General features: G+C 40.5%; 3 protein-coding genes and 1 long non-coding RNA gene across 10 annotated transcripts in view; 2 read left to right on the forward strand and 2 right to left on the reverse strand.

Annotated features, from left to right (window-relative positions):
* Positions 1-6,278, forward strand: part of LOC126985330 (uncharacterized) — a 10,347-nt gene extending 4,069 nt beyond the window's left edge. For 2 of the 4 annotated variants that reach the window (XR_007738541.1, XR_007738542.1), the window contains 2 exons: positions 1,223-1,307; positions 5,488-6,278. Coding sequence is in view for 2 of the 4 variants with exons in the window: in XM_050840085.1 (XP_050696042.1) it covers positions 1,223-1,302; positions 5,488-5,581 (174 nt within the window). In the remaining 2 variants the exon portion in view is untranslated. The remainder of the gene's footprint in view (positions 1-1,222; positions 1,308-5,487) is intronic. The other 2 variants (XM_050840085.1, XM_050840086.1) reach the window with 1 other exon arrangement.
* Positions 6,224-9,851, reverse strand: LOC126985329 (peptidyl-tRNA hydrolase ICT1, mitochondrial-like). The gene is made up of 5 exons (XM_050840084.1): positions 9,649-9,851; positions 9,219-9,264; positions 8,525-8,667; positions 8,152-8,321; positions 6,224-7,250 (listed from the first exon to the last, which is right to left on the reverse strand). The coding sequence occupies exons 1-5, from the start codon at positions 9,805-9,807 to the stop codon at positions 7,163-7,165; spliced, it is 606 nt and encodes a 201-aa protein (XP_050696041.1). The 5' UTR covers positions 9,808-9,851; the 3' UTR covers positions 6,224-7,162.
* Positions 9,852-9,890: 39 nt separating this feature from the next.
* LOC126985184 (protein ABHD11-like) lies at positions 9,891-15,887 on the forward strand. Its single transcript, XM_050839739.1, has 5 exons — positions 9,891-10,179; positions 11,639-11,795; positions 12,179-12,352; positions 12,498-12,671; positions 15,756-15,887. The coding sequence occupies exons 1-5, from the start codon at positions 10,064-10,066 to the stop codon at positions 15,885-15,887; spliced, it is 753 nt and encodes a 250-aa protein (XP_050695696.1). The 5' UTR covers positions 9,891-10,063.
* LOC126985331 (uncharacterized) lies at positions 13,219-15,090 on the reverse strand. 4 transcript variants are annotated; one of them, XR_007738546.1, is made up of 3 exons: positions 14,961-15,090; positions 14,521-14,626; positions 13,219-13,360 (listed from the first exon to the last, which is right to left on the reverse strand). It is a non-coding gene; the product is annotated as an uncharacterized LOC126985331 (long non-coding RNA). The 4 variants fall into 4 exon arrangements; XR_007738544.1 differs by having other exon boundaries at positions 13,225-13,850; XR_007738543.1 differs by lacking the exon at positions 13,219-13,360 and adding an exon at positions 13,912-14,190.
* Positions 15,888-23,575: the final 7,688 nt, after the last annotated feature.

Genomic DNA, 23,575 nt, shown 5'->3' on the forward strand with positions numbered 1-23,575 from the left:
CTTCTATATATTATATATATTATTATATATTATTTATATTTTATCCTCCTATTTTATATAGCGTATTTATATTATTATATATAAAATTAGTAATAAATATAGTAACAATAATAATAATAATAATAATAATAATAATAATAATAATAGTAATAATAGTAATAATAATAATAATAACAAAAAATATTAATAAAAATAAGAACATAAGAACATAAGAACGTAATGAGTCTGCAAGAGGCCGGTTGGCCTATACAAGGCAGCTCCTGTACACTCAACCCCACCTTACCTCACCATCCATGGCTTTATCTAACCTCTTCTTGAATGTATCTATGGTATTGGCACCCACAACATGTAATTACTAATAATAACAGTAATGGGTTTAAACTGGATAAATTCAGATTCAACAGGGACACAGGCAAAAATTGGTTTACTAGCAGGGTGGTGGATGAGTGGAATGGGCTTAGCAGTCATGTGGTGAGTGCCAATACAATTGTCACATTCAAAAATAGACTAGATAAATTCATGGACAGCGATATTTGGTGGGGTTAGATACACGGGAGCTTAGGGTCAAAGGAGCTGCCTAGTACAGGCCTACCGGCCTCTTGTAGACTTATGCGTTCTTAAGTTCTTATGTTAACATGGCCCCCAAGCCTGTTCCATTCGTCCACCACTCTATTGGTGAACCAATTCTTGCCTATGTCTTTGTTGAATCTGAATTTGTCTAACTTAAAACCATTGCTACGCGTCCTACCTGGCTCTTTTACCATCAAAATCTTATTGACATCCCCTTTATTAAAGCCCTTCATCCATTTATAGACTTCGATCAAGTCTCCTCGCAACCTTCGCCTTTCTAGCGAGTGTAGATTTAACTGCTTCAGCCTGTCTTCATAAGGCACGTTTCTCACCCCCTTACTACAACTACTACTACTATTTTATATATATATATATATATATATATATATATATATATATATATATATATATATATATATATATATATATATATATATATATATATATATATATATATATATATATATATATATATATATATATATATATATATATAATTAGCTATCCGTCTAATTCAATAATTTAGCGCACTGGTCATCCCTTCTCATAACATAGATTCCTTCCTCTAGCTCTTCACTGTTCCATTCATTCCCTCGCTCCTTCACCGCCTCTACATGTTAATCAACGTGTTTCTCCTCCCTCCTGCCGCCAGTTCTTCACCATGGCCGCGCTCTGCCTCGCATCCGCCTTCGCCCTCTTCTGCTGCCCGATCTTCATGGAGCGGCCACAGCAGTAAGGTGTGTGTGTGTGTGTGTGAGAGAGAGAGAGAGAGAGAGAGAGAGAGAGAGGCTAGCAACAGTGCCAAAGAGAGCCGCCCAATATTGTGACCCCCCTGTCCCCCCTCGTATCCCCTTCCCCCCCTCTCACCCCCCAACCATATGGCTAAGTGCCACCGCCCCCCTTCCCTTCCCCTCCCATTATCTCCTCCTGTCTCCCTTCCCCTTTCTTTCCTCTTCCCTCCTTTCCCTCCTTTCTCCATTTTCCTTCCGTCTTTCCCCCTTCTCTCTCCCTACTCCTCCCTTTTTCCTCATTTCTCTACCCCCCGTGCTCTCTCTCTCTCTCTCTCTCTCTCTCTCTCTCTCTCTCTCTCTCTCTCTCTCTCTCTCTCTCTCTCTCTCTCTCTCTCTCTTTTAGAACGAGTACTTTTGCCGGGTATAAATAGTTAGGTCTGAGAGAGAGAGAGAGAGAGAGAGAGAGAGGTTGATATCACATTTAAATCGGTCTCCTTAATTATGATAAAATAAATGACTGATGTGATAATAATGATAATAATAATAATGATAATAGTAATAATAACAATAATAATAATAATAATAATAATAATAATAATAATAATAGCCCCCCCCCCTCTCTCTCTCTCTCTCTCTCTCTCTCTCTCTAACAATCAAATTTGGGGTCCACATTAGAGAGAGTGTGCAAAATAAAACAGGAAAAGCGGGTTCGTGTGTGTGTGTGTGTGTGTGTGTGTGAAAGGGAGGGGGGGTAGGGGGAGGTCACCACTGATTTATATTCTCGGGTCCTCTCTCTCTCTCTCTCTCTCTCTCTCTCTCTCTCTCTCTCTCTCACACACACACACGCACACACGCACGTACACTATAATTAGCCTATCATCACATTTCCGTAAGTTCAAACACATTCCACAGATGGGTTCACAAACACACAAACAAACAAACACACAAACAACAACAAGAGAGAGAGAGAGAGAGAGAGAGAGAGAGAGAGAGAGAGAGAGAGACTATTAGAACATCTTTTTAGCCTACTAGAAAACTCTCTCTCTCTCTCTCTCTCTCTCTCTCTCTCTCTCTAGCACTGTGCCAGGAATAATACATGACATAGCCTAAACACACACGCACAAACACACAAACACATTCTCTCTCTCTCTCTCTCTCTCTCTCTCTCTCTCTCTTTGCATCTAAACAACAACCCATATATATTTTTTTCCTCTATTTCTCTTATTCTCCAAGTTAATATTAATACCCGTGGCTCTAAAGAAACTACAAACATTAATGAATACTTGCGTCACTCCCAAAGGCGTTGTTTTTACGAATTTGTGGAGAAAAATGGAAAAAATGAAGAAATAATCCGCCAAGCAAATTCCTCGAAGCACATGGCGGATCAGACAGACGCTTGGAGCCGAAATATCCAAAGGCATTATTGGATTTTTTATCGTCTAGGCTCGTTTATTCATGTTTTTAGTGTTTATTTTTATCTATTATGCATTTTATCTTTTCATTTGTTTGTTGTATTTAATGAGTGCTTAATGGCAGGGCACGAAATCCTCAGGGCATTATTTATTTTTAATCGGCTACCTCTGTATATTCATGTTTATTTATTTATTTTAGCTGTTTTGCATTTTTATCTATCGTTTATATATCTTCCATTTGCTTATTGTCAATTTTCAGCTGTCAATGGAACCTCCCATGGCATCGTTCATTTCTGAATTATAGTGTTTGCATGTCTTTAAAAATCCTTTATTCACTCGCGTCATATTAAAATATAAGACGCTGGAATTTATGTTAGCAGTAGGCGGGTATAGGAACGCGAACATGTCTTTATCTTAGCCTAGAATTTTTTCCATCTTGAATATCTTCCTTTATTTGAATTAGTCTTTTCTATGAGGTACAAATCCTTAAGGACTCGCACTAATTAAATAAAACAGAAGCTCGTTAAGGACTCGCACTAATTAAATAAAACAGAAGCTCGTTAAGGACTCGCACTAATTAAATAAAACAGAAGCTCGTTAAGGACTCGCACTAATTAAATAAAACAGAAGCTCGTTAAGGACTCGCACTAATTAAATAAAACAGAAGCTCGTTAAGGACTCGCACTAATTAAATAAAACAGAAGCTCGTTAAGGACTCGCACTAATTAAATAAAACAGAAGCTCGTTAAGGATTCGCACTAATTAAATAAAACAAGCTCGTTAAGGATTCGCACTAATTAAATAAAACAGAAGCTCGTTAAGGACTCGCACTAATTAAATAAAACAGAAGCTCGTTAAGGACTCGCACTAATTAAATAAAACAGAAGCTCGTTAAGGATTCGCACTAATTAAATAAAACAGAAGCTCGTTAAGGACTCGCACTAATTAAATAAAACAGGAGCTCGTTAAGGATTCGCACTAATTAAATAAAACAGAAGCTCGTTAAGGACTCGCACTAATTAAATAAAACAGAAGCTCGTTAAGGATTCGCACTAATTAAATAAAACAGAAGCTCGTTAAGGACTCGCACTAATTAAATAAAACAGAAGCTCGTTAAGGACTCGCACTAATTAAATAAAACAGAAGCTCGTTAAGGACTCGCACTAATTAAATAAAACAGAAGCTCGTTAAGGATTCGCACTAATTAAATAAAACAGAAGCTCGTTAAGGACTCGCACTAATTAAATAAAACAGAAGCTCGTTAAGGACTCGCACTAATTAAATAAAACAGAAGCTCGTTAAGGACTCGCACTAATTAAATAAAACAGAAGCTCGTTAAGGACTCGCACTAATTAAATAAAACAGAAGCTCGTTAAGGACTCGCACTAATTAAATAAAACAGAAGCTCGTTAAGGACTCGCACTAATTAAATAAAACAGAAGCTCGTTAAGGACTCGCACTAATTAAATAAAACAGAAGCTCGTTAAGGATTCGCACTAATTAAATAAAACAGAAGCTCGTTAAGGACTCGCACTAATTAAAGAAAACAGAAGCTCGTTAAGGACTCGCACTAATTAAATAAAAGAGCTCCATATAAGAGTCATACTAATTAAAAAGCTTCCAGTACGAGTTTTCAGGGACTGTAACTGAATGTTTTTATTTCTGTCCATTATCAGCAAGAGTCCAACATCACGGTGAAGTCTGAGGATAAAGTCTTTCTTCGTTCATGGCGGCGTATTTTTAAGTTCTTGGCATTCACCTTCACCTGCCCAGACGACCTTGCTTCCACGACCTCTGCACACAGACTTTTCTTGTCCTGACTAGTAGACGGGGTTCGAACACAGGACCACAGATTCATTTAGCCAGGGACGCTAACCACTGCACCGCTGACCCCTATCATACGAACGACCAAATAATTCCTCTCAAACCCATATATCATTTTTTTCCTCTATTTCTCTTATTCTCCAACCTAATATTAGTCCTTGTGACTCGAAAGGAACTGTAGACATTCATGCATACTTAGGTTAATCCCAAAATCTTCCTCAAACCCTCAATTTATACGTAATTCTTATTAAAATCCGTCTTGAGGTATTTCTACATTCTTATCTCCCTCCCCTCAAAGTAGTTTATAAGACCAGGTGACATAATCGCTCCTCCTCCTCCCCGCGCCGCTAAGTTACATACGATAATAACCCTCAGTTTATACGTAATTCTTATTAAAATCCGTCTTGAGGTATTTCTACATTCTTATCTCCCCTCAAAGTAGTTTATAAGAGCAGGTGACATTATCTTCCCCTCCTCCTCTTCTTCCTCAATCCTCCCCGCGCCGCCAAGTTCCATTTGTCAGTAACAGAGACGGTGCTCACTTTGAATGCCGTGTTTTTGGCCGCCAGATGTTGTAAACCCTTGTAGACATGGCTATTTTCTTCCAGCTGGCTTTTCATTTCTTTCTTTTCTTTAATTTCTTTCTCCTTTTTCAATCTCCCTTCCTTGTAATTATTCCGTTTTCTGTCTTAAGTCCTTTCTTTATTTTCTGTTCCTTCCTTTCCATTTCTCATTCTTAATTCCTCTTTCCATTTACGTTTTCTTTCTTAATTCCTCCTTTCTTTCCTTCCCTTCTATCTCCTTCTTTCCTTCCTACCCGATTTCCTTTCCGTTCTTCTACCTCCCCTTCCTTTCCTTTCCTCCTCCTTCTCTCCTTCTTATCCATACATTTATCCTCCCTCCTTCCTTTCCTCCATTCACTAACTCTTCTCTCTCTTCTCTCCCCGCAGAGGCCGCTATGGAGGGGTAGCAGCGTCATCATCAGCCACTCTCCCTCCCTCACGCCCTTGGGAGAGGCTGGGAGAGGGAAGGATCCATGGGTGAGAGAGGAGGAGGAGGGAGAGGAGGAGAAGAAATGTGAATGATATATAACTTACAGAAGAGGAGTGAGAGGGAAAGTGTATATATAAAGAATTAAGAAGAGAGAAGATGAAGAAGTTTAAGAGAAGAACAAAGTCGAATCTATAACCAAAGAAGGATAAAGAAAATGTGTTAAAAGGAGGAGATAAGAAAGAAGATGAAGAAGAAGATAAAGAGAACAACAAACGCGAATCTGTAACCAAAGAAGGAGAAGGAAAATGTGTTAAAAGAAGAAGGGAAGAAAGAAAAAGAAGACTAAAGAGGAAAAAGGTTAACATGATGAAGGAAGAAAAGGAGATGAAATAACAAGAGAAGAAAATAAGGAATGAGAAAGTGGGAATAAGCAGAAGACAAAGGAGATGAGATAGAGAGAAGACAAGAGGAGTGAAGAAAATGAGAGAGATGAGGAAAGGAGGAAGAAAATAAAATATGGAAGAAAAGAAAGAAGAAAAAGAAAAAAATGAAGAAAAAGAAGGAAAACAATGAAGAAAAATATACTGCCAGTGAATTCCAGAGCTTTAATGTCAATGCTTCTTGTGTCCTGTTGATAAAAATAACAATAATAATAATAATGATAAAAAAAGGTGCTGAGTGAGTATGTATGTATGTATGTATGTATGTGTGTGTGTGTGTGTGTGTGTGTGTGTGTGTGTGTGTGTGTACCCCTAAGACCCTTCCATCACTCCATCCATTTTAATTCCTTTTTTCCAAGTTCTTTGTTATTTCCGTAAGTGTTGAGTTTGAATAATAAAAAAAACAAGTAGGTCATTTTTGTACATATCCTCGACATGTTTCGACGCGTTTTCTTGTTACGGAAAGAGGAACCCAATAAACGTATGGACACGATAATTGGGTGTGTATTTTATTGACACAGTGCAAAATAAGGTCTTCAAATAACATGTTTTAGGTTATCGTTCTTAACTATCAACTTAACAAGGACACTAACTGAACATGTAAGTGCCATTTGGGGGTCGAACTTTTACATGAGATCAAGTTTTAGGTCTTCAAATAACATGTTTTAGGTAAGCTTTCTAAATATCAACTTACCAAGGACACTGATTGAACATGTCGTTGCCTTTGGACGTCGAACTTTTAAAAGAGATCAAGTTTTAGATCTTCAAATAACATGTTTTAGTTGACCTTTCTGAACTGTCAACTTCTATAAGGACACCACTTGAACTTTGAGGGTCGAACTTTTACATAGGATCAAGTTTTACGTCTTCAAATAAAATGTTTTAGTTGACCTTTCTTAAATATCAACTCTACAAGGACACTAACTAAACATGTCATTGCCTTTTGGGGGTCGAACTTTTACACAAGATCAAATTTTACACACTGCCTTTTGGGGGTCGAACTTTTACACAAGATCAAATTTCACACACTAATACACACACTTGTTCAGTCTCATACTTCCACTTAGCTTTTTACAATAATATGTACACACAGCTGTCCACTTTTTCACCTCAATTCAGCGATCAAGTGACGCTCTTTACCAAGTGAATAAACAAACACATCCTTCTTGTCCCATGTCTGGCACACTCTTGCTTAGGTCAGTTCTGGTGCCCGGCGATACTGCTTGTTGATGGATCGCTCCTTCTTCTGCCGCAGACGCTCCCTGGTGGCGGCCTCGTGTCTGGGGGGGTGAGGGAAGAAGGGGGCATGTCTGAGGGTTGAGTTTTTCTTTCTTTTTCCTTCTCTTTTCACATGTCTGTCCTGGTTTACAATGGTTCAGTTTCCGATGATTTGGTCTTACGATTGTCAGTCTTTAACTCCCTTTGCTCTCTGTACAATCCGTCTGGTTCACTCTTACAACTGGTTCTGCCTATAGCTATTTACTTATTCTTTTTCCTTCTCCTTCTACATGTCTGCCTGGTTTCCGATGGTTTACTTTCTTATGCTTTGGTCTCACGATTGTCATTCTTGAACTCCCTATGCTCTCTTTACGATCCATCTGGTTCACTCTTACAACAGCTATTTACTTAGGCATTCTTTTTTTATGTTGTGATGGCAAAGAGTGTCAACCAGTTAAAGGAAAGGCTGGGCAATTATAGATATGGGGAGGTGGTGGCTGAGTGGTCATCGTACGGGCATGGCACTCAGGCGGACACAGGTTCGCATCCCGTCCACCTCTACAAACAAGCTGGCAATTTTTCAGTCATTGCCAAGTGGCCCAAGACTACCCACATGCTGTCCTGAAGACCACCTATCAACCTGGACTCTAGACTCTCCCTATACGAGGATTAAAGATGAGCTCTGGGGGACAGTGTGAGCCAAACAAAATGGCACCATTATAAACACTTCTGCCTGTGCCATTACAGACTGGGGCCAACAGACAATAAGGCCATAGGTGAACCATAAACACACACACACACACACACACGCACACACACACATGCAAAGATGGTTCATGAATTTAATACCAAGTTACCCTAGATGACTGTAGATATAGATGAGACAGTACAGGACTAAGTTATGCCTTTCCTGTATATCACAATTAGGTAAATACAACTAGGTAAACACACACACACACCCACCTCCTTCTGGCTCGCTCCACATCCTCGGCCTGGGGTGCGGCGGGGACAAAGGCCGCCACGTAGATGAGGTGACGCAGCTTGTCCAACGCCTCGGCCAGATTGAGCTGCTGGGAACGCGTCTTGTCGGAACGCACCACCATGAAGCCCTCCTTGGTGATGAGCGTCTTGTGCTGTGGTGGTGATGAGAGGTGGTGATGGTGACAGTGGTGGTGATGAAGTTATTGATGGTGTTGATGGATAACTAATAATAATAATAAGAAGAAGAAAAAAAAAGAAAAAAACAACTAAGTCCCCCAAACAAAAGAAAAAGAAAACAAGGCAGAAAAAGAAAAGAAAAAGAAAACAAGAATAACTAAGTGCCCCATAATATTACCTTGGCTGCCACCCTCTCCTTCAGTTCAGGGGAGAGCCAGTCCGCCGAGGCCAGGTGGAAGCGCAGGTCAACCTTAGTGTTAATCCTGTTGACGTTCTGGCCACCGGGACCACTGCTGCGCGAGTATGTCACCTGCACCTGGTCTGGGGGGGGAGGGGGAGGGGAGGAGGGGGTTAGAAGCTGTAAGTTTTTGTTTATTTCATTCTTTTTTTGTGTTCAGTAAATTGATATGTGCTTCCTGAGTGATGAGACTTATTATCTGTCATAGTGAGCTCTTTCTTGGGTAATAAAGTGTTTAGTATTATTTTTCATTATTAATATATCTCTTTTTTTTTTCTCTTTATTAACCTTTTGCTCTTTACTCTCTATCTCAATCACTTTTTCTATTTTTTTCTCTATTGCTTTCATAAAACACTAAGTATTCATTATTATCTCTCTTTTTCTCTTTAATATATAGATTTCTCTCTCTTTAATATCTTTTTTCTCTTTACTCTCTATCTCAATCTCTTTTTTCTCATTTTTTTCTCTATCACATTCATAAAACAGTAAGTATTTCCTTTACTGCCACTTCCAATAACTAAGGCTTCAAAATGCTACTCAACAGAACTAAAGTAACTATGAAATGAAAGATAAAACACCAAAAAATAGGAAATGCCATTAAAGAATAAACACTTGTCACTTATTTGCGACTCACCCATCGGAACGTAGCCTGAGAAGTTGAGTCCCTGCGTCTTGGGAATCTGAGGAGATGGACAGAAGGAATCAAAATTAGTTATATATATATAAACTTAGAAAATGTAATTATATAAGGTATATGTGAAAAATAATGCACTATAGCAATCCCTTTTACACAACTGACTGACTGACTGGTTGGATGAGTGGGTGTCTGACTGACTGCCTGACTGACTGACTGGGTAGGTGACTGACTGACTATCTGGGTGACTGACAAGTAATACCAATAACCAATAAAACTGATATTATGGTGCAATGGTATATTATAGAGGTAAGATGAAAGATATAATCCCATTTAAGAGCAAAGCCTGTGAATAAGCAGAAGAGAAGACCAGGAGGAGGAGGACTTACGCAGATACAGGTCAAAAGAAGAAAAAGGTCAGGTCACGTACCGGTTGCGGCTTGGTGGGGTCAAGATCGCTGTCTGGGTATATTTTATCCAGGCTGATGGCGCTCCTGTAGCCCCACGCCCTCGCTGACCCGTGCAGGAGGCGGCGGGGAGCTAAACTCCGCGCCAGGGAGGGTAAAATAAGGGAGGCCGAAGGGAGCATGACCGTGTTGTGTTGTGAGCCGAGTACCGCACTTTCAGCCCAATGGTGCCAGATTGTTTTATATATCTGCTAATTTGCGACCCAAAAACTGTCTTCTCCTCCCCAGTAACTAGATCTATTTATATTTATCGTTTAAATTGTTAATCATTGGTGTTCTTTTGCATTGTTGTGGGTCAGAAACCGGTAAATATGATGTTCTGAGTAAGTAGATTTGGCACCGTTGGCCTCTCCAACGGGCTCACTAAAAACATTGAGGATGATGCAAGGCTTGGTCAGGAGCTTAGCACGCCCCTGTGGTCGACCCCTTGACCCCCGGGGCTGCAAAGGAGTGAGAAGTGCACTAAGGAAGCATATATCAACGGGTTCTCTAAGGTGAGGGAATTAGTTATACGGTTAAGCATGTTTACTTATATTATGCAAAGCCCGATCAGTTGCTTGTCGCGCCCCTGTGGTCGACCCCTTGACCCCTGGGGCTGCAGAGGAGTGAGAAGTGCACTAAGGAAGCATATATCAATGGGTTATCTAAGGTGAGGGAATTAGTTATACGGTTAAGCATGCTTACTTATATTATGCAAGGCCCGGTCAGTTGCTTGTCACGCCCCTGTGGTCGACCCCTTGACCCCCGGGGCTGCAGAGGCGTGAGAAGTGCACTAAGAAAGCATATAGCAACGGGTTATCTAAGGTGAGGGAATTAGTTATACAGTTAAGCATGTTTACTTATATTATGCAAGGCCCGGTCATTTGCTTGTCGCGCCCCTGTGGTCGACCCCTTGACCCCCGGGGCTGCAGAGGCGTGAGAAGTGCACTAAGAAAGCATATAGCAACGGGTTCTCTAAGGTGAGGGAATTAGTTATATTGTAAAGCATGTTTATTGATGACAGGAGCCGGGCAGGGCGGGGCACCTCCAACCAACTCGTGCAATAAAAAGAACCTGAAGATATTACATTTTATAGGTCTCCTAATTAATATAAATATCAGTGGACTTGACCTAGAGAATTTCATGTACTTTACAGCATTATTAAAAGAGTAAAAAGTCCTTCAAATGACTCAGCATCCTCAAGTGACCCTCAAGTTGTCACTCTGAATCTTCTGAACCTCTTACATATATGGCAAATTTATAGTATACTGAAGTTAGGGATTTATTTCTGTTTATCACGCTTTGGAAGGAGGGCACAGGTCATATTAGCCTTAGTTAGGTTAGGGCAGGTCAGGGTATGTATAGAACTGGTTGGTCAGGTTAGGTTTAGTTAAGTAATTTTTTTTTTATTTTTTTTTTTTTTTTTTTGCAGCCTATTGTTGTAGTAGGCTTTCTTCCAGTGGATCCTGATGGTCGGTCAGGCTTCTTCCCGGTAGGGTGAGTCTGGCCCAGCCCCCGTCTTCTCTGGCGCAGTGTTTTTATAGTGGCGCCATCTTGCAATAGTTAGTGGAAATTAAGTTACATAGGTATTTATTCCTTTTTATGACATTTGAGGAGTAGAGCAAAGGTTAGGTTACATTTAGTTAGGTCAGGTCAGGTCAGATTAGGGTATGTATAGAACTGGTTGGTCAGGTTAGGTTTAGTTAAGTAATATATGGTGGAAATTAAGTTACATAGGTATTTATTCCTTTTTATGACATTTTAGGAGTAGAGCAAAGGTTAGGTTACATTTAGTTAGGTCAGGTCAGGTCAGATTAGGTCAAGATACATATGGTATTTTTTTTTTTCTTTTCTTGTCTCAGGGGAGTTATGAAGGTATTGTTTCACTTTTTTTGTATTTTAGCAGCAGAGCACAAGTTAGGTAAGGTCAGATAAGGTCAAGGTATATATGGTAATTTTTTTTTCTTGTCTCAGGGGCTCGGCCGTTCCCATGACCTTCACCAAACACAGCGAGCCCAGGAGGAGTGGTGGCAGCAGGCAACCCCCGCTGATCATCATGCACGGACTCATGGGCTCCAAGATGAACTGGAAGTCGATGGCCAAAGCGATCGCCACCAAGACAGGCAGAGAGGTGACCTGACCTGACCTGTCCTTTTTTTTTTTATATCTTAGTTGTCTTTTTCTCATTATTAATATCATTTTACTATTCATTATTTTATTCATTATCATTATTATGTATTATCTCTCATTATTCTTATTCTTTCTTGCTTAATTCTTTCTTTTTTCATACCTTTTCCTCCTCCTCCTCCTACTCCTACTACTACTACTATTGACTACTACTACTACAGAAGAAGAAGAGGGATGAATGAGAAAGGAAGGAAGGAAGGGAAGGGAAGGAAAGGCAAGTAGAAGGAAGAAAAAGGAAAGGAAAGGAAGGGAGATTGAAGAAAGAAAGGAAGGAGAAAAAGAAAGAGAGAGAGAGCGCCCACTAACCCCCCCATTCTCCCTCCATAGGTCTACACAGTTGATGCCCGTAACCATGGCGATTCCCCTCACACCGATGCCCATAGCTACCCCCTCCTGGCCGCTGATCTCCTCCTGTTTATGCAGCAACACAGCATCCCAACGGCAGCGCTCATGGGACACAGCATGGGCGGCCGCGCTGTGATGGCTGCGGCACTGACGGAGGTGTGTATGCGTATGTGTGTGTGTGTGTGTGTGTGAGAGATAATTAAATAAGGTTAGGTTGGGTTTAATCAGTAGTACTAATGATAATAATAATCCCATACATAAATGATTACCACCACCACCACCACCACCTCCTTATTCACAGCCATCGGTGATTGAGAAACTTTTAGTGTTGGATATCTCGCCGATCGGGACCTCAAAGAGCATCTCCAGCCTCCCGCGCTTCCTCGAGATCATGCGTCGGGTCACCCTGCCGCCCGACCTGACCCCACAGGAGGCCAGGAAGCATGTGGATGACCTGTTGAAGCCTGCTGTTGCTGTGAGTTGATTGGGGTTTTGTTAGGTTAGGTTAGATTACGTTTAGGGCATCTTCAAACACATGATAGCCAGCCCCGTATAGGATAAATCAACAAAGAATGGCCTCACTTTGTTGTATAGAAAGTCTCATAAGTAGGGAAGCATATATGAATTTTCCGAGTCAAGACCAAGAGTAACTGTTTGGGGTTTTGTTAGGTTAGGTTAGGTTAAGTTTAGGGTATCTTCAAACACAGGATAGCCAGCACCTCATGTTATAAATCAACAGAGAATGACCTCACTTTGTTGTATAGAAAGTCTAACTGTTTGGGGTTTTGTTAGGTTAGTATCTTCAAACACAGGATAGCCAGCACCTCATGTTATAAATCAACAGAGAATGACCTCACTTTGTTGTATGGAAAGTCTCATTAGTAAGGAACCATGTATGAATTTTCTGAGTCAAGACCTATAGTAACTGTTTGGGGTTTTGTTATGTTAAGTTTAGGGTATCTTCAAACACATGATAGCCAGCCCCATATGGGATAAATCAACAAGTAACTGTTTGGGGTTTTGTTAGGTTAGGTTAAGTTTAGGGTATCTTCAAACACAGGATAGCCAGCACCTCATGGTATAAATCAACAGAGAATGACCTCACTTTGTTGTATGGAAAGTCTCATTAGTAAGGAACCATGTATGAATTTTCTGAGTCAAGACCTATAGTAACTGTTTGGGGTTTTGTTTTGTTAAGTTTAGGGTATCTTCAAACACAGGATAGCCAGCCCCATATAGGATAAATCAACAAAGAATGACCTCACTTTGTTGTATGGAAAGTCTCATAAGTAGGGAAGCATATATGAATTTTCCGAGTCAAGACCAAGAGTAACTGTTTGGGGTTTTGTTAGGTTAGGTTAGGTTAAGTTTAGGGTATCTTCAAACACAGGATAGCCAGCACATCATGGTATAAATCAACAGAGAATGACCTCACTTTGTTGTATGGAAAGTCTCATTAGTAAGGAACCATGTATGAATTTTCTGAGTCAAGACCTATAGTAACTGTTTGGGGTTTTGTTATGTTAAGTTTAGGGTATCTTCAAACACAGGATAGCTAGCACCTTATGGTATAAATCAACAAAGAATGACCTCACTTTGTTGTATGGAAAGTCTCATTAGTAAGGAACCATGTATGAATTTTCTGAGTCAAGACCTATAGCAACTATTTGGGGTTTTGTTAGGTTAGGTTAGGTTAAGTTTAGGGTATCTTCAAACACATGATAGCCAGCACCTTATGGTATAAATCAACAGAGAATGACCTCACTTTGTTGTATGGAAAGTCTCATTAGTAAGGAACCATGTATGAATTTTCTGAGTCAAGACCTATAGTAACTGTTTGGGGTTTTGTTAGGTTAAGTTATGTTAAGTTTAGGGTATCTTCAAACACAGGATAGCTAGCACCTTATGGTATAAATCAACAAAGAATGACCTCACTTTGTTGTATGGAAAGTCTCATTAGTAAGGAACCATGTATGAATTTTCTGAGTCAAGACCTATAGTAACTGTTTGGGGTTTTGTTATGTTAAGTTTAGGGTATCTTCAAACACAGGATAGCTAGCACCTTATGGTATAAATCAACAAAGAATGACCTCACTTTGTTGTATGGAAAGTCTCATTAGTAAGGAACCATGTATGAATTTTCTGAGTCAAGACCTATAGTAACTATTTGGGGTTTTGTTAGGTTAGGTTAGGTTAAGTTTAGGGTATCTTCAAACACATGATAGCCAGCACCTTATGGTATAAATCAACAAAGAATGGCCTCACTTTGTTGTATAGAAAGTCTCATTTGTAAAGAACCATGTATGAATTTTCTGAGTCAAGACCTATAGTAACTGTTTGGGGTTTTGTTAGGTTAAGTTATGTTAAGTTTAGGGTATCTTCAAACACAGGATAGCTAGCACCTTATGGTATAAATCAACAAAGAATGACCTCACTTTGTTGTATGGAAAGTCTCATTAGTAAGGAACCATGCATGAATTTTCTGAGTCAAGACCTATAGTAACTGTTTGGGGTTTTGTCAAGTTATGTTAAGTTTAGGGTATCTTCAAACACAGGATAGCTAGCACCTTATGGTATAAATCAACAAAGAATGACTTCACTTTGTTGTATGGAAAGTCTCATTAGTAAGGAACCATGTATGAATTTTCTGAGTCAAGACCTACCTATAGTAACTGTCTGGGGTTTTGTTAAGTTATGTTAAGTTTAGGGTATCTTCAAACACAGGATAGCCAGCACCTCATGGTATAAATCAACAGAGAATGACCTCACTTTGTTGTATGGAAAGTCTCATTAGTAAGGAACCATGTATGAATTTTCTGAGTCAAGACCTATAGTAACTGTCTGGGGTTTTGTTAAGTTATGTTAAGTTTAGGGTATCTTCAAACACAGGATAGCTAGCACCTTATGGTATAAATCAACAAAGAATGACCTCACTTTGTTGTATGGAAAGTCTCATTAGTAAGGAACCATGTATGAATTTTCTGAGTCAAGACCTATAGTAACTGTTTGGGGTTTTGTTAGGTTAAGTTATGTTAAGTTTAGGGTATCTTCAAACACAGAATAGCTAGCACCTTATGGTATAAATCAACAAAGAATGACCTCACTTTGTTGTATGGAAAGTCTCATTAGTAAGGAACCATGTATGAATTTTCTGAGTCAAGATCTATAGTGACTGTTTGGGGTTTTGTTAGGTTATGTTAAGTTTAGGGTATCTTCAAACACAGCTGTTCTTCCTCCTCTTTCCTCTTCTCCTCCTTCTAACATACATTTTACACCCTCAAGAAGCCAATTCCTCCTCCTCCTCCTCTTCTTCCTTCTCCTTCTCCTCTTTCCTCTTCTTCCTCCTTCTTACATACATTTTACACCCTCAAGAAGCCAATTCCTTCTCCTCTTTCCTCTTCTTCTTCCATTACATCTTGACACCAGTTCTTTCTCTTTTTCCTCCTCCTCCTCTTCTTCTTCCTTTTAACATACATCTTGATATTAGTTCTTTCTCCTCCTACTCCTCCTCCTTCTCTTCTCCTCTTCCTCCTCTTAACACCCATCCACACCCCTACAGGAGCCCAGCATACGTCAATTCCTCCTGACCAACCTGACCCAGACTCCAGCAGGCGACGGCTACATGTGGAAGGTCAACGTGGAGGGCATCGCCAGGAACTTCAATCCCCAGGGACTTAACCTTCCTCCTTGAAGGGGAGACGACAGATGTGGCGCACTGGCAGAGCACTGTCTGTTGAGGTGCTACTTACCCCTTACTGAATAGTTGATAGACCGAAAACCGTCAAGAATACAGGCCTGACCTAACCTGACCTGACCTGCTGACCTTCCCTTACAGGCCAGAGGATGAGGATGAGATTGAGACCTTCTTCCCGCAAGCGTCCTTCCACTACCTTGAAGGGGCAGGCCACTGGTTACATGCAGACCGCCCGCAGGCTTTCCTTGACCTGGTCACACCCTTGCTGCTGCCTTGAAAATAGTTAGAGTAGGTCGATGTGTTGATTGAGGTCATTTTTTGCATATATATTTAATTCTTTTCTTCCTCTTTGTCTTCTCTTTTTTTCTGCCTTTTTTTTTCCTTGTTTTCTTTATTTTCTTCTTTTTTTGTTGTTTTCTTCTTTTTTTCTGCCTTTTCTTCCTCTTTATCTTCATTTTCTTCTTTTTTTTCTTCATCTTTTTCTTCTTTTCCTTCTTTTTTTTCTTTTTCTTCCTCTTTTTCTTCATTTTCTCCTTTTTTTTTCTTTATTTTTTTTTTCTTCATCTTCTCCCTTATCACATTCTATCTATCTATCTATTTATTTATTTATTTATTTATGTCACGGCGTCTATTATGTCAAGTAAATAAAGCCTTCCTCCATACCCTTGCCAGATGTATATATTGTATTATATTGTATTATCTTCATTATTTTATTATATGTGAAAGAATAAACGGGTAATACTTCTTAATGTATCCTCTAAATCATCCTAACTGGTCACATTGTTATTTTTCTATTTAATTTCCTTCTTTTTCTTCTTCATGGTATTTTTCTTCTTTCTTTCTCTCTTTTTTCATTGCCATTGTGGACTTAATTAACCTGTATCCTGTAAATCATCCTTGCTGGTCACATTAGTATATTTTTTCTTGCTTTCCTTCTTTTTCTTCTTCCTGGTATTTTTCTTCTTTCTTTCTTCTTTCATTAAAATGGTGAACTTAATCAATCTATATACAGTGGCATAACACCCATAGTACAGGGGTGGACAAAGGGGGCTCGGGGGTCCATGCAGGGGCCTCGGGGGTCCATGCAGGGGCCTCGGGGGTCCATGCAGGGGCCTCGGGGGTCAATGCAGGGTCCATGAAGGGGCCTCGGGGTTCATGCAGGGCCTCGGGGTCCATGAAGGGGCCTCGGGGGTTCATGCAGGGGCCTCGGGGGTCCATGCAGGGGGCTCGGGGGTCCATGCAGGGGCCTCGGGGGTACATGCAGGGGCCTCGGGGGTCCATGAAGGGGCCTCGGGGGTTCATGCAGGGGCCTCGGGGGTCCATGAAGGGGCCTCGGGGGTACATGCAGGGCCTGGGGTCCATGAAGGGGCCGAGGGGTTCATGCAGGGCCTCGGGGTCCATGAGAGGCGGGGGGGGCCATGCCGGGGCCTCGGGGGTCCATGCAGGGGCCTCGGGGGTCCATGCAGGGGCCTCGGGGGTCCATGCAGGGGGCTCGGGGGTCCATGCAGGGGCCTCGGGGGTCCATGCAGGGGCCTCGGAGGTCCATGCAGGGGCCTCGGGGGTCCATGCAGGGGCCTCGGAGGTCCATGCAGGGGCCTCGGGAGTCCATGCAGGGGCCTCGGGGGTCCATGCAGGGGCCTCGGGGGTCCATGCAGGGGCCTCGGGAGTCCATGCAGGGGCCTCGGGGGTCCATGCAGGGGCCTCGGAGGTCCTGACGAGAGAGAGAGAGGCGGATTTATATGGAGGGTGCAGCCTCTGGCCCTCATGCAGGCTCTGGATATTCAGGGGGCCCCCGATGAGGTTATGATTAAAAAACATAAATTAGTAAAAGAAATAAAACCAACAAAAATAATGAATAGGATAGAGAAGCAATATAAGAAGAGGAAGGAAGGATATTAAGAAAGGAAAACGATGTAAACAGGGAACGGGAAAATGAGAGAAAGAAATATGGAAGGGAAAATACGAGAACAAATGGAAAATAAAGAAAAAGAAGCAATATAAGAGGAAGGAAGGATATTAGGAAAGGAAAACGATGTAAACAGGGAACGGGAAAATGAGAGAAAGAAATAATGGAAGGGAAAATACGAGAACGAATGGAAAATAAGGAAAAAGAAGCAATATAAGAGGAAGGAAGGATATTAGGAAAGGAAAACGATGTAAACAGGGAACGGGAAAATGAAAGAGGAAGAAATAATGGAAGGGAAAATACGAGAACGAATGGAAAATAAGGAAAAATAAGCAATATAAGAAGAGGAAGGAAGGATACCAGGAAAGGAAAACGATGTAAACAGGGAACGGGAAAATGAGAGAAAGAAATAATGGAAGGGAAAATACGAGAACGAATGGAAAATAAGGAAGAAAGAAGCAATATAAGAAGAGGAAGGATATTAGGAAAGGAAAACGATGTAAACAGGGAACGGGAAAATGAGAGAAAGAAATAATGGAAGGGAAAATACGAGAACGAATGGAAAATAAGGAAAAAAGAAGCAATATAAGAAGAGGAAGGAAGGATATCAGGAAAGGAAAACGATGTAAACAGGGAACGGGAAAATGAGAGAAAGAAATAATGGAAGGGAAAATACGAGAACGAATGGAAAATAAAGAAAAATAAGCAATATAAGAGGAAGGAAGGATATTAGGAAAGGAAAACGATGTAAACAGGGAACGGGAAAATGAGAGAAAGAAATAATGGAAGGGAAAATACGAGAACGAATGGAAAATAAGGAAAAAAGAAGCAATATAAGAAGAGGAAGGAAGGATACCAGGAGAGGAAAACGATGTAAACAGGGAACGGGAAAATGGAAGAGGAAGAAATAATGGAAGGGAAAATACGAGAACGAATGGAAAATAAGGAAAAAGAAGCAATATAAGAGGAAGGAAGGATATTAGGAAAGGAAAACGATGTAAACAGGGAACGGGAAAATGAGAGAAAGAAATAATGGAAGGGAAAATACGAGAACGAATGGAAAATAAGGAAGAAAGAAGCAATATAAGAAGAGGAAGGATATTAGGAAAGGAAAACGATGTAAACAGGGAACAGAAAAATGGAAGGGAAAATACGAGAACGAATGGAAACTAAAGAAAAAGAAGCAATATAAGAAGAGGATCGAAGGAAAGGAATTAAGAAAGTAAAACGAAGTAAACAGAGAATGGAGAAAAAAAACAATGTTAAAGGAAAGGAAGGAAGAAGTAATGGAAGATAAAATACTAGAACGAATGGAAATTAAAGATAGAGATTGATTGATAGTTGTTAACAACCTCACTAAGGACGAGTACTTTGCTTTGAAAGCCCTCAGCAATAAGTCCTTCCTCATCATGATAAAGCCAGGTAAAGGTTATGGCATATTTTTACTCAACAGATGATTGTCACTAAAATAGGTAACATTCTATCGGATCGCAATAAATTCACGCATGTTGCTAACGATATATTTCATGAACTCTTAAAATTGGAAGACAAATCACACAGGCTGTTGCGAAATCTACTAAAAGAAGATATCGATAAAGATCCTTACTCTAGACAACGGCCCAACGGTCCCAAACCAGCATAATGTATGGGATATCAAAAGTCCACAAGGATGGTTGCCCTCAGACCAATTTTATCTGCCATAGGAACAATTAATTATAATATTGCGAAGTATCTTGTTCCAATCCTAGCACCGATTACAACGAACTCGTATTCCTGTAAAGATACTTTCATTTGTTGAAGAGCTAAACATCGTTGAAGAGAAAGGTGCGTCATGGCTAGTTTCGACGTAGTCTGGTATTATAAGACTTTCCCTTCTCACATCAGCTGCTTCTAAAGGTCAAAGGGGGATATCAATCAGGTTCTAAGGAGTGTTTTTAGGCTCAGGGTACAGAAGAAGGGTCAACCTACCATAAAACTACTACTGGAAATGCCCACAACTCCTGCGAAAGCCTTGTCAAATAGTTGTTCTTGGGCAGCGAAATGTCTTGTGATACGACCCTCTGATATATGAGACACTCGCTTCTCACTTCACCTATTTCTAAAGGTCAAAGAGGGGATTGATTGATTGATAGTTTATTGTTGCAGGTAAACAACAAGGGAGAAGGGAGGAACATGCCATCCCAACCCCCAGGCAGGACAGAGTGTGATTATACAACTATTAATACATGTCAATCGGGTTCTAATGAGTGTTTCTTTAGTTTCACGGTACAGAAGAAGGGTCAAACTACCACTAGGGTTATAAAACTACTCCTGGAAATGCCCCCACCTCTTACGAAGGCCTTGTCAAATATGCGTTCTTGGGCGGCGAAATGTCTTGTAATAGACCCTTATGTGAGTCTTTATTCACGAACATTCCGTCATTGATTGATTGATTGATAGCTTATTGTTGCAAGTAAAACAACACAGGAGAAGGGAGTTAGATGAAACAATAGATATTTGCATTAATGAACTTTTCAAAGATACAGACCTTGTAATGGGGTACGATATAACTTCCTTTCGAAAACTACTAGAGATAGGATCAAAAGACAGTATTTTCCTTTTTAATAATGAGTTATAAGCAGACTGACGGAGTGGCTATGGGTATCCCGCTAGGTCCGACCCTCAGTAACATTTTCCTGTCTGAATTTAACCCGTACGCTGCGAATGGCATAGATTTGGCCTTCACTGGTAGCCTGGTAACATCGAGTCCCAGGTTTTTCTCTGCCTCTGCGGTGGACAGTGGAGTGTTTCCCATGTGGTACTGGTATGCTGGATATCCCTTCACTGGTAGCCTGGTAACATCGAGTCCCAGGTCTTTCTCTGCCTCTGTGGTGGATAGTGGAGTGTTTCCCATGTGGTATTGGTATGCTGGATATCCCTTCACTGGTAGCCTGGTAACATCGAGTCCCAGGTTTTTCTCTGCCTCTGTGGTGGATAGTGGAGTGTTTCCCATGTGGTATTGGTATGCTAGATATCCCTTCACTGGTAGCCTGGTAACATCGAGTCCCAGGTCTTTCTCTGCCTCTGTGGTGGATAGTGGAGTGTTTCCCATGTGGTATTGCCGTATTGGTGTGCATGACTTGACTACATTTTTCTTCATTGAGTTGTAGCAGACACTTTTTGTTCCATCTCTGTAGCTTGGTGATGTCTTCTTGTAGGAAATCCGCAGTCAAGGGGTTAAGCCTACATTTTTTAGATACGTAGACGACACTTTTCTCACCTTTAAATCCCCTGACCACATTCCTCTGTTCCTTGAATAGCTAAATTCCAGGCGCCCTAACATGGAATTCACCGCCGAGCTAGAAATAGATAATAGCTTATCCTTTTTAGATGTTCATATAAAAAAAGTGAAGCTTCGGATGGCTTCACCACCCGCAAACCAACCCTGTGCACAAGATTCAAGTCCTTTATTCCATTAACTTATAAAAGAAACCTGATCACCACATTAACAACACGAATTTATCACATTTGCTCGACCTATTTTACACTCCACCATGAACTATCACGCCTCAATGGGATGTTATGTAGCAACGGTTACCCTGTGCTATTCATTATTGGCAAAACACTGAATAGTCTATTGATGCCTAAGGATATTCTTCAACACAGTTCCACGTCACATTGTTTACTTTCCAATAGAGTACAGATCGAGGCGCTCAAAGCCTGCAGTTAACGAACAAACTCCTCAAGCTCATCCGGTCCTGTTACCCACAAATTATTCTCGGTTATATTTAAAATGAACAAAACCATACAATCATTCTTCCACACCAAGGATAAAACACCTAGAGTCTTCTGTGACTTACAAATACACGTGTGAGAGCTGCCAGGCGTCATATATAGGTAAAACAGTATTATTATTATCTGCATTGTAATTTTTTTCATTGTTTCTTTCACTTGTTTTTCTTCAACTCTCTGTTTTATTTATTGCTGTTTTAAATTTAGTGTGTTTTATATTGTCCTATAGCATCTGTCTATTTCCTTTCTTTTTTTTTTTTGGGGGGGGGGGTTACTTTTACGCTCCCCCTTAGTTTTTTACTTTATAATCCGTTTGTTTTTACTAGTTTTACTGTTAAAGCTCGTGTTTATGTTTACACTCCCGCTTAATGCAGGTAACTTTTAATTTTTGCTTTCAAGTGTTCACGTTTTATGTTTTATCTTTTGTCTTTTCTTAAGACATCGATCGGCTTGTTTTTACCGTCGATTAATTTTATTAGTGTTCTTTTATCTTTGTATGTGACACACTGTGTAACTTGTTTTAGGTCTGATGATGGAACATGTTCGTTCCGAAACGTAACCAACTTATTAAAGAAGTCTAAAGATAGCAGAGATGTTTCTGCCAGCCCTGATGATCACGAGTCCGAACAAGCTCATTACAATTATAAATGTGTGTGTGTGTGTGTGTGTGTGTGTGTGTGTGTGTGTGTGTGTTGATGGTCAGTGTGTGGGCGGCGGGGATCTCCAACCATTGAACGAGCTAGTTAACGTGTGTGTGTGTGTGTGTGTGTGTGTGTGTTGATGGTCAGTGTGTGGGCGGCGGGGATCTCCAACCATTGAACGAGCTAGTTAAGGTGTGTGTGTGTGTGTGTGTGTGTGTGTGTGTGTGTGTGTGTGTGTGTTGATGGTCAGTGTGTGGGCGGCGGGGATCTCCAACCATTGAACGAGCTAGTTAAGGTGTGTGTGTGTGTGTGTGTGTGTGTGTGTGTGTGTGTGTGTGTGTGTGTGTGTGTGTGTGTGTACCTGCCCATAACCCCTTGGACGGTCTTGTGTTATAAGTCGTTGGCTGAGGGTCGTCATGTGATGTGACGTCTATTCCATTAATATTATCTGCTAACCATAAACTGAATAGGATTTTGTAGTCTCCGGTGAGTAATGAGAGAGAGAGAGAGAGAGTACTGATATCTCTCTCTCTCTCTCTCTCTCCTTTTATTATTTCCATGGTCATTATATATATATATATATATATATATATATATATATATATATATATATATATATATATATATATATATATTTGTCTTCGTCTAATAATAATAATAAGAAGAAGAACAAGAAGAAGAAGAAGATGAAGAATTATTATCATTATTATTACCAACTCCGTAATTAAAAGTTATAATATTTTTTTTTTTGGGGGGGGCACGTGAGCAGGTCCCCCCCCCCCCTGGTTCCGCCCCAGCCCACACCCACACACACACACACACACACACACACACACGTACGTTTAACTAGCCCATATAATATTTTGACAGCTCCTGGGGTGTGGTGTCATCTGCCATCCCATATCGTGAGACATCCCATATCTTTATTTTATCATCGCGGAACCCAAAATTTACCATCATGGAGTGACTAAGTAAAGCAGCTAGGTGTAAAAAAAAAGTACTAATGAGGACTTAATCAAATAGCGATGCAAGGCTTATTAGGTCACAAGAAGAAGAAGAAGAGTGATAGTTGATATCCTCGTTACACACACACACACACACACACACACATACACACACACAGATACGTCATCATTTGCTTTCGTAATAAAATAAGTAAACTTGGGTGGGACAGGCCCCGACAAGCAGACGACAATTAAAAGACACGGTACCTTGTCGAAATTCATGCATGTGTTCAGGATGGGATGTCTCACGATACCCGGATGTCTCATGACGCCACACCCTGGGCTTACACGACATTCAAAGTGGCCGTTAACACACACACACACACAGACACACTACTACTACTACTACTACTACTATTACTA

Source organism: Eriocheir sinensis, chromosome 59, assembly GCF_024679095.1.
Source record: "Eriocheir sinensis breed Jianghai 21 chromosome 59, ASM2467909v1, whole genome shotgun sequence".
In the NCBI taxonomy this organism is placed as follows: Eukaryota; Metazoa; Arthropoda; class Malacostraca; order Decapoda; family Varunidae; genus Eriocheir; species Eriocheir sinensis.